General features: G+C 36.2%; 1 protein-coding gene across 1 annotated transcript in view; it reads left to right on the plus strand.

Moving 5' to 3' along the window:
* CFAP47 (cilia and flagella associated protein 47) overlaps positions 1–7860 on the plus strand; it is a 429680-nt gene extending 421820 nt beyond the window's left edge. The window contains exon 64 of the mRNA XM_015443631.3: positions 6631–7860. Coding sequence (XP_015299117.3) covers positions 6631–6843 — 213 coding nt within the window. The 3' untranslated portion in view covers positions 6844–7860. The remainder of the gene's footprint in view (positions 1–6630) is intronic.
* Positions 7861–11593: the final 3733 nt, after the last annotated feature.

The raw sequence follows: 11593 nt of genomic DNA on the forward strand, positions 1-11593 counted from the left end.
ATAACAAACTGTCTCTCAGACCACAGTGCAATCAAACTAGAACTCAGGACTAAGAAACTCAATCAAAACCACTCAACTACATGGAAACTGAACAACCTGCTCCTGAATGACTACTGGGTACATAACGAAATGAAGGCAGAAATAAAGATGTTCTTTGAAACCAATGAGAACAAAGATACAACATACCAGAATCTCTGGGACACATTTAAAGCAGTGTGTAGAGGGAAATTTATAGCACTAAATGCCCACAAGAGAAAGCAGGAAAGATCTAAAATTGACACTCTAACATCACAATTAAAAGAACTAGAGAAGCAAGAGCAAACACATTCGAAAGCTAGCAGAAGGCTAGAAATAACTAAGATCAGAGCAGAACTGAAGGAGATAGAGACACAAAAAACTCTCCAAAAAATCAATGAATCCAGGAGTTGGTTTTTTGAAAAGATCAACAAAATTGACAGACCACTAGCAAGACTAATAAAGAAGAAAAGAGAGAAGAATCAAATCGACGCAATTAAAAATGATAAAGGGGATATCACCACCGACCCCACAGAAATACAAACTACCATCAGAGAATACTATAAACACCTCTAGGCAAATAAACTGGAAAATCTAGAAGAAATGGATAATTTCCTGGACACTTACACTCTTCCAAGACTAAACCAGGAAGAAGTTGAATCCCTGAATAGACCAATAGCAGGCTCTGAAATTGAGGCAATAATTAATAGCCTACCAACCAAAAAAAGTCCAGGACCAGATGGATTCACAGCTGAATTCTACCAGAGGTACAAGGAGGAGTTGGTACCATTCCTTCTGAAACTATTCCAATCAATAGAAAAAGAGGGAATCCTCCCTAACTCATTTTATGAGGCCAACATCATCCTGATACCAAAGCCTGGCAGAGACACAACAAAAAAAGAGAATTTTAGACCAATATCCCTGATGAACATCGATGCAAAAATCCTCAATAAAATACTGGCAAACCGGATTCAGCAACACATCAAAAAGCTTATCCACCATGATCAAGTGGGCTTCATCCCTGGGATGCAAGGCTGGTTCAACATTCGCAAATCAATCAACATAATCCAGCATATAAACAGAACCAAAGACAAGAACCACATGATTATCTCAATAGATGCAGAAAAGGCTTTTGACAAAATTCAACAGCCCTTCATGCTAAAAACGCTCAATAAATTCGGTATTGATGGAACGTACCTCAAAATAATAAGAGCTATTTATGACAAACCCACAGCCAATATCATACTGAATGGGCAAAAACTGGAAAAATTCCCTTTGAAAACTGGCACAAGACAGGGATGCCCTCTCTCACCACTCCTATTCAACATAGTGTTGGAAGTTCTGGCTAGGGCAATTAGGCAAGAGAAAGAAATCAAGGGTATTCAGTTAGGAAAAGAAGAAGTCAAACTGTCCCTGTTTGCAGATGATATGATTGTATATTTAGAAAACCCCATTGTCTCAGCCCAAAATCTCCTTAAGCTGATAAGCAACTTCAGCAAAGTCTCAGGATACAAAATTAATGTGCAAAAATCACAAGCATTCTTATACACCAGTAACAGACAGAGAGCCAAATCAGGAATGAACTTCCATTCACAATTGCTTCAAAGAGAATAAAATACCTAGGAATCCAACTTACAAGGGATGTAAAGGACCTCTTCAAGGAGAACTACAAGCCACTGCTCAGTGAAATCAAAGAGGACACAAACAAATGGAAGAACATACCATGCTCATGGATAGGAAGAATCAATATCGTGAAAATGGCCATACTGCCCAAGGTAATTTATAGATTCAATGCCATCCCCATCAAGCTACCAATGAGTTTCTTCACAGAATTGGAAAAAACTGCTTTAAAATTCATATGGAACCAAAAAAGAGCCCGCATCTCCAAGGCAATCCTAAGTCAAAAGAACAAAGCTGGAGGCATCACGCTACCTGACTTCAAACTATACTACAAGGCTACAGTAACCAAAACAGCATGGTACTGGTACCAAAACAGAGATATAGACCAATGGAACAGAACAGAGTCCTCAGAAATAATACCACACATCTACAGCCATCTGATCTTTGACAAACCTGACAAAAACAAGAAATGGGGAAAGGATTCCTTATTTAATAAATGGTGCTGGGAAAATTGGCTAGCCATAAGTAGAAAGCTGAAACTGGATCCTTTCCTTACTCCGTATACGAAAATTAATTCAAGATGGATTAGAGACTTAAATGTTAGACCTAATACCATAAAAATCCTAGAGGAAAACCTAGGTAGTACCATTCAGGACATAGGCATGGGCAAAGACTTCATGTCTAAAACACCAAAAGCAACGGCAGCAAAAGCCAAAATTGACAAATGGGATCTCATTAAATTAAAGAGCTTCTGCACAGCAAAAGAAACTACCATCAGAGTGAACAGGCAACCTACAGAATGGGAGAACATTTTTGCAATCTACTTATCTGACAAAGGGCTAATATCCAGAACCTACAAAGAACTCAAACAAATTTACAAGAAAAAAACAAACAACCCCATCAAAAAGTGGGCAAAGGATATGAACAGACATTTCTCAAAAGAAGACATTCATACAGCCAACAGACACATGAAAAAATGCTCATCATCACTGGCCATCAGAGAAATGCAAATCAAAACCACAATGAGATACCATCTCACACCAGTTAGAATGGCGATCATTAAAAAGTCAGGAAACAGCAGGTGCTGGAGAGGATGTGGAGAAATAGGAACACTTTTACACTGTTGGTGGGATTGTAAACTAGTTCAACCATTATGGAAAACAGTATGGCGATTCCTCAAGGATCTAGAACTAGATGTACCATATGACCCAGCCATCCCATTACTGGGTATATACCCAAAGGATTATAAATTATGCTGCTATAAAGACACATGCACACGTATGTTTATTGCAGCACTATTCACAATAGCAAAGACTTGGAATCAACCCAAATGTCCATCAGTGACAGATTGGATTAAGAAAATGTGGCACATATACACCATGCAATACTATGCAGCCATCAAAAAGGATGAGTTTGCTTCCTTTGTAGGGACATGGATGCAGCTGGAAACCATCATTCTTAGCAAACTATCACAAGAACAGAAAACCAAACACCGCACGTTCTCACTCATAGGTGGGAACTGAACAATAAGATCACTTGGACTCAGGAAGGGGGAACATCACACACAGGGGCCTATCATGGGGAGGGGGGAGGGGGGAGGGATTGCATTGGGAGTTATACCTGATGTAAATGATGAGTTGATGGGTGCAGCACACCAACATGGCACAAGTATACATATGTAACAAACCTGCACGTTATGCACATGTACCTTACAACTTAAAGTATAATAATAATAAATAAATTTTAAAAAAACCTCAATAATCTTGTTCACAAGTTTCATAATTTCCCATTCCATTAAATCAAATTTAAAATTATTAAAAGTTGTCTTTTCCCACTAATAAACAAGATATATAGCACTAGCTTTGAGAGACTAAAGTGTACTTATTTAGTCTGTTTTACAAAAAGCGGTGCTACTCAAAGAGAGTAGTAAATCTGCTTATATCCCTTGTAGATATGATAAATCTTAATTTATGAAAATGTGAGGATTATCAGAATTATCTAACATAAAATATATGATGCTTTATCTTTATACTTATATAAATTATTCATATAGTTTATACAGTAATATATAATATATAAGATTATATACGATTGTGATTTCATTTACAATATATAAGTAATATAAGTATATAAGTATATAGGTAATACTTATAAAATATAAGTAATATAGTATTCATATAAGTAATATTTATATACAGATATACCTGTTATAACTAGAGACATAACCAGACATTGATAATTTGTGTTTGCTTTTAAAGGAATAGATCATTAGCATGAAATTGTGGAAAATAGCATTGTAAATATCTTGGTTTGTATCTGCATCTCAGATGCAGATCTTGAAATAAGGATAGAAATCCAAGTAGCATATTTGCTATGTGATCTCAATTAACAGATGTAGGGAAGACAGGATGTGAGATAGGGAAGGGGAAGAAATCAGTAAAGGGTACTTTATCCAGGCATCTGCCACAGTGAGCAACTGGAAATGAATCCCGTGGAAGATCTCTGGGAAATGGCGTGGAACACATACCTCAGAGTTTTCACACCTGAGAGGTTAAGAAAGTTTGGTTACTTATATAGTAACCGCCACTATTCCAATCACTGATTGAAAAATGCTCTCAGGGATTGTTCAAACTCTGGTACCAGTAGAGAAGACTTCCGGGGTTTCTGAACAATCTTGAGCCAAAGAGGGGCAAAATTGATCTATGAAGTTTCACACATATTTTATAGTAAGGACTTTTAGGCTAATCTTACAATTGAAAGTTGAAGCAGGCAGTGATATGAAAACACCTGAGGGTTGTGGGTGGACACAGACCACATCTGCTAGTGGATAATTATCAATTGTTTCCATTCATAGAACTGTGCCTTAAATATATAGCTTTCTTAATGGAAACTTGGGAAATAAAAATATACATACAGCTTTGGTTATTCATTCCATGAGATCATGGACTTTGGGCGATCTCTTTTCAGAACACAGAGACACAACCTAAATGTGGAAGTTTCATCTGTGTATTTTTTCAAATTTCTTTAAATAAATAGTTGAGAAGTATAATTGTCAATTTGGCATTCTTTTGTAAAAACTCGATGTGGTTATTCTATGAGATGTTAGTAATATGGAAGTATTAACGTATTCTTATATTATTTTAACTTCTGTTTTGTATTTATATTTTCAAAGGGAGATTGGGGATAGAAGATATAAAGTTAGATCTTTAAATTTTTTTTAAATACACATGGATAGTTGCTTTTATTTATGGTTAGACTGAAGAAATTCTTATTTCATAAAATAAGCCTATTAATGTTGTATAGCTTTTTGGAATGAAGAGTATGAACAACTTCCATACACACACACAAAGCACACACACACACAAGCACACACACGCTCAGCATCACTTATTGTAAAATTTAAATCTTAATTGAATTTCAATAAATAAAATTGGGACTTTAAAATAATTTTTTTAAAGTAATTATTTCTAAAGTGTCTTGGTGAAGGTAAAGGTACAAGTCCCTACTTTTAGCTCTCATTTGTACACACTAAGTGCTAAGTAAGGATATAGATCCCTTCATATAGCTTACTCATGTGTACCCACTAAATGATGGCCATGGGCACAGGGCCCTTCAGTAACTCAGGCATTAGTATCAAATGCCAGGCATGGTGTAGGTCTCTTCATTTAGCTCACTCATTTTCACCCATCAAGTGGGTCAATGTACTGGAAAATATATGCATATGCACAATCGCTAAAATATAGCTTTGTTTTTCAAATTAAACATCCTTATATGAAGTAAAATGTTTTTTACCCAGTCATATTATGCTCCTTGGTTTTGTCTGCTTTTGACACACTGATTCTGAATACATAATTATTACAAACACTAGATAAATGGGCCAGATATGATTAAGATGAGGCTATGACAGTTGTGTAAGACATTCTTGCACTTAATATTAATTGATAGGTATCACACTACATATAAAGCTCAGGGCATTGCAATATTCAGTTTGTCTGGACTTATTCTGAATGAGTTTTCTGAGTATACGTGGTATAAATCTTAGTGTTAGGAGGACACCAGTATAAACACAGGTGGTTTCAGGAAGTTCTGCACAAGGAATGAGACTTCAGTATAAACATAAACATATATGCAGAAGAAATGAAGAATTTTTAAACAAATCACAATATAAATTCTACTCACTTGGATTTAGATGGTGATTGTCAGCAATGATCTGACATCATTTTTGGTATATTAAAATGGTTATACATACTATGGGCCAGTACGGTGGCTCACGCCTGTAATCTGAGCACTTTGGGAGGCCGAGGAGGGTGGGTCATCTGAGGTCAGGATTTTGAGACGAGCCTGGCCAATGTGGTGAAACCCCATCTCTACTAAAAATACAAAAATTAGCCAGGTGTCGTGACACATGCCTGTAATCCTAGCTACTCGGGAGGCTGAGGCACAAGAATTGCTTGAACCAGGGAAGTGGAGATTGCAGTGAGCCAAGATCATACCACTGCACTCCAGCCTGGGTGACAGAGTGAGACCCTGTCTAAAAAATAAAAAATAAAAATAAATATATAAAATGGTTACACATACTATGTACTTGCATAATCTTCAAAGCAGCTAAATATATTTTACCAGTCATTTCTATGGTTACACTTAAATTCTTATGAATGTGTTTATCTTGGAAGGTACTATTTCCATTAGTTGGAGTTCATACTGGACAACAGTCTTATGAAAACCAAATAGATTGTTTTCCCTTATTATCAGACAGATGTCTAGTTTACAAGGAGAATCTCTGAGAGATTTTTTAGTAAATAATTCTTAATTCATAAAGTGAAATACTTGCTTTATTTTCCACATTAATTGTCACTCTAAGTGGTTTCAGTTTTGTACCTTTCCCATACTCTACATGGAGACCAGAAGATGTTAATTATAGTGAACTTTTCCCTACATGTTTTAAAGTCCCTGGATATTTAAAAAAAAAAAAAATTTCTCCCTCTTTGTCTTCAGACAGAAGAAATGTACTGGATGTATGAGATCAACGGATTATCTCCAACTACCGTGCCACCGAAAAATGCAAAATCCAAAATTGATGCTACTCACAAGACACATGACAACGTGCCAGTCCATCGACGTAATTTTGTCCGTGAAAATGCTAAACTCCTAAGAACGGGGGTGTCTTCCACCATCAAAGGTGCTCCTTTGGTGATGAAGAATCAATAAATTTTTTTTCCAAAATATTTCTTGGTCTCAGGTAGATCTTTGATGACTATTATTTCATCTTTTAGAATATTTCTGAGGAATAATGGTTTAATTATAATAGGCCTTCTATATTTCCTTGTCTTTTAAAATTCAGTCTGTTCTCTGAATATATTGTACTTCATTTGTGAGTTATGAGTGTTTTTTTATGTGAATATTGGAATTGGTTCACTTTTAAAGTGCAGGTGTATATTTGTAGTAAAACGAAATATAATTTAAATGACAACAGTATTTCCAATAACAGTGTGGCTAATAAAGCTAAATTTCTCACGTAGGTATTCCTTATTAATCTTTAAGTTTTAGTTAACAACTAAAAATTGTATATATTTATGGTATACAACATATTTTGAAATATGCATACATTGTAGCCTGGTTAGCCTGAGCTGATTAATACATGCATTACCTTACATACTTATTTTTTGTAGTAAGAACACTTAAAATATACTTTCTTAGCCATTTTCAAGTATATAATACATTGTTACTAACTATCACCACCATGTTGTACAGCAGATCTCTTGAACTCATTCCTCCTATCTAACTGAAATTTTGTATGCTTTGACCAACATCTCCCAATCATCCTGATTCCCCCCACCCAGCCCCTGGTAATTAGCATTGTACTCTTGTATGAGTTCACTATTTTTAGATTTCACATATAAGCGAGATCATGCAGTATTTGTTTTTCTGTGCCTGGCTTGTTTTACTTAATGTCTTATCTTCCAGATTCATCCATGTTGTCACAAATGGCAGGATTTCCTTCTTTTTAAAGGCTGAACGGTATCTCATTGTGTATATATTTCAAATACTAGTATTGCTATTAAAGCTTGATTTCCCATGTAGATGTTGCTTGTAAGTCTTTAAAACATTAATGATTAAATTAGCACTGAAGACAGAAAGATTGACCATTTCTTATATCTGCTTTATAAAATATATGCTTATATCTTATATCTTCTATTTGGAATAAAGGTAATTAATTAAAGAGCCCCTGTATCTATGTGTATGTAGTTCATCTGCTTCTATATTGCAGCATTTAAATAATATAGGTATATCTCAAAAGGATCCAGGAGAAAGTTCATTTCGATGTGTGTCTGATCCTTTTCAATAATGTATTAATCAAAGTAAAGGGGAGTATGTTGCTTGGTACTTATCATTAAAGGGAAGCCAGTATGGACCAACTTTAAGATATTTTGTCACACACTGGCTCTGCCACAAAACATTCATGTATTCTTAAGCAAGTTGCTTACCATTTTTTACCCTATTTTCTTGTTTCCAAAATGAAGGGACTGTACTAGGACAGAGGTTGGCCTACTATGGTCCATGGGACGAGTGTAGACTGTCACCTATTTTTATATAGCACATTAGCTAGGAACAATTTTTACATTGTTAGATGGTTGAAAAAAATAAATAGAAGAATACTGTATGACACAAGAACATTATATAACATTCAAATTTCACTGCCTATAAATAAGGTTTTACTGGAATACAGCACAAGCACTTCCTTATATATTGCAAAGTTGAGTAGACAGAAACCACATGACTGCAAAGCTTAAACTATTTATTCTCTGTCTCTTTACAGAAAATGTTTGGAAAAGTGTCTTTGGAATTAATTTGTATTGTCTGTAGCAATTGAGGAAAAGGGGAGTGGAAGTCCATGTTCACTGGATTTGCCATCCCGGGAAAGGACAAGAACTAAAACTCCATGAATTTTCAAAAGCCTTTCTCAGTCTCTGCTCCCTTAAAGATATTTCTTTGAGTATGGAGTAATAGATCATTTGTCTGTCCCTTCTTCTGCTGTACTGCATCGCAGCGGGTGGTGGTGGGTAGGTGGTCAGTTTCGGAACATATTTCCCACAGCCTTCCTAAAACTTCTCAAATCCCTTAAGAAAAGAAAATCACCTTTGCTATGAACATACTTAGAGATCTAATTGCTTTTATATTTTGGTGTTTATAGTAATGGATAATATTTAAATAATCTTAAAAGCTTTATGAGGCGTCTTCTGAAAATCATGATTGCTTTCCTAAATGAAATGTTCCAATTATTGAAAGTGCTCAGAATGGAGTGCATTTGGATTGGAATTTTCTCAGTCAGAGAAGGAAGTAAAGATGAGATACTGAGAGATATGCTATTATAAATTTCATGTTGTGAATATTTCAAAAATACTTAAAACGTTGGTGCTAAATTGTCATGTTTCATTTTATCCTGGATATTACCTTCTTAAGAAGAAGTGTCTTTATAGGTTCAAATTACTATTAATCCAAAGGAAAGTAGAGTGAGGGCAACTCAGGTAGATAAAATTGAATAGTGAACAAAATTCTAAGACCTACGAGAGAACAAACTTTACTGAAATATGTTTTGGAGTTACAAGGACTCAAGTAGGTCCTCTGCCCATTTCCCCATGGCAGCCACCGTTTCCACATAGACCAAAGGCTTTCTGCTGCAAGCACCTGTGACTCTCTGCCTCTGGGCTTTCTCTGGTCATAGGAACCTGCTTGACCTGAAAGGGCAGAGTCCAGCTGGAAATGCCAGGAGTTTGTGCCCCTGGGAGCAGACTTTGATCAATAATTAATCAATGATAAACGAATGAAAATAATATTTCTGCATCCTCGCTCCTTTGGTGGAACCGTTCTGAGGTGTTTTCTCTGTTCTCCCTATGTCCCTAGCAAGATTGAGCTTCTGTTGCCTGCAGTAGTAACCTCAATAGCACATCCTAGATTAGCTTTCTTCCTTTCCTGTGTCTCCTGTAGTCCCATTTCAAATAAACTACCTACACTAAAACTTTGTCTCAAGGTCTGATATGAAAGACACCTACCTGACATCCCTGAACCTTGACATTCAAAAACAATATAGAAAACCCTCCTTCCTACAAAACCAATGGGCAGAATGGGCCTTGGATCTATGGTTTTAGTTGATTTGTAGTAGCCCTCACACTCCATTACGTTACGTTCCTAGATCCACAAGGAGTCTAAATTGAACCTTAAGACTTAGCAGTAACTGAATCAACAGAAAAAGAGGAAACAGTTAAAACTTGGTAAATACGAGCCACTATAACCTCTTAAAGTAGGAAACTTACAAACCAAATTAAAAAATTGGGAGAGTCATAAATGGTGGTGGTAAAAGGGACCATAATTATCACTTAAAACTGCTTTAGAATGTTTGAAACATTGTCTACTTGTGCTTTTTCCAAATTTCCCAAAGAAAACCTAAGGTACTCAGCATCATTCTATTTGGGTTTTTTGTTTTTTGTTTTTTTTTTTTTTTTTTTTTTTGAGATGGAGTCTCGCTCTGTTGCCCAGGCTGGAGTGCGGTGGCGCAATCTCAGCTCACTGCAAGCTCCGCCTCCCAGGTTCACGCCGTTCTCCTGCCTGAGCCTCCCGTGTAGCTGGGACTACAGGCACCCGCCACCGCACCTGGCTAATGTTTTGTATTTTTAGTAGAGACGGGGTTTCACCATGTTAGCCAGGATGGTCTGGATCTCCTGACCTCGTGATCCGCCCGTCTCGGCCTCCCAAAGTGCTGGGATTACAGGCGTGAGCCACCGCGCCCAGCCCCATTCAATTTGTTTTTTTAGATGCACTCAGTACAGATGCTCAATACGTTTGTTAATATTGATTATTATATTTTCCCAGCGAAAAGCATTGTTAAAATTAAGGGCTTATGTAACATTTCCCAAATTCAATGTCATATAACTTCTGTTTATTTAGTGCTACAAGTTTGATTGCTGCAGTATCAAATCGAATAAGACAACCAGGAAATTCTAGGCATCATTAAATGACTTAAGGTTTCCACAGGGCCTTTGGGACACCTTGGTGATGTATTTTCAGTGACTTCCTACATAGCATGACAGTAAAAATGATACTTAGAATATCCGAATTGAAAGCATCCACGAACATGATCATGGTCTAAACCTTTAATTTATCACAGAAATTTGCAAATTTTATTTATCTCTTATATTTAGCAGAAAACTACCAAAGAAAATTGTACACAAACCCAGTAACACACAGAGTTCATTGTAGAGACACACATAGTCCAACTTGATCCTTCAATCCAACTTGATTCTTGAGATACACGATGGAACCATGCCCTCCACAAATAGTTTTAAAGACACAGACTTAATAAGCGGTCCACAGAATTTTCATTTCTCTCTTCTAATTATTTCTCTTTTTTTTTTTTTTTTTTTTTTTTGCCAAATCCTATTGATTGATCCTGTATAAAGTTTTGTTTTAACGATCCTCCCTTTCTAGGTTGACTGCACCTGCCTTGTTCAGAAAAAGCATGTCTTGATTTCTGTAGCCTGTGACCCTGCAATACATTCATGGGTTGTTACTGGTTGTTGTTATTATTTTTATTCTATCTGTCATATTCACAAGCTTGTCAATGGTTGCTCATTGCTTATAGAGTAGATCATCTTCTCTACCTGGAAATTCAAAGCATTCAACGATTTACTCCCCATCAATTCAGTGTCTTATCTCCACAGTGTTTCTCCCTCCTCTGTCTCAAAACCAAAACCAGAACTTAGGTCTCACTGAAACTGTTGCCCCATACATTTGCTTGTGCAGTTTTGTTTCTCTAAAGTGCGCTACTGTCTCATGCCTGACCAGCAAAATACCTTCCATCTTTCAAAACTCTATTCAAATTATTATTCCAACAGAATGTGTTTTAGATAGCTGATGCCTTTCATCTAAGTTAATTTTTTCTTGTTTCTTCCTCTCTGTGCTT

This window comes from Macaca fascicularis, chromosome X (assembly GCF_037993035.2).
Source record: "Macaca fascicularis isolate 582-1 chromosome X, T2T-MFA8v1.1".
NCBI classification, from domain to species: domain Eukaryota; kingdom Metazoa; phylum Chordata; class Mammalia; order Primates; family Cercopithecidae; genus Macaca; species Macaca fascicularis.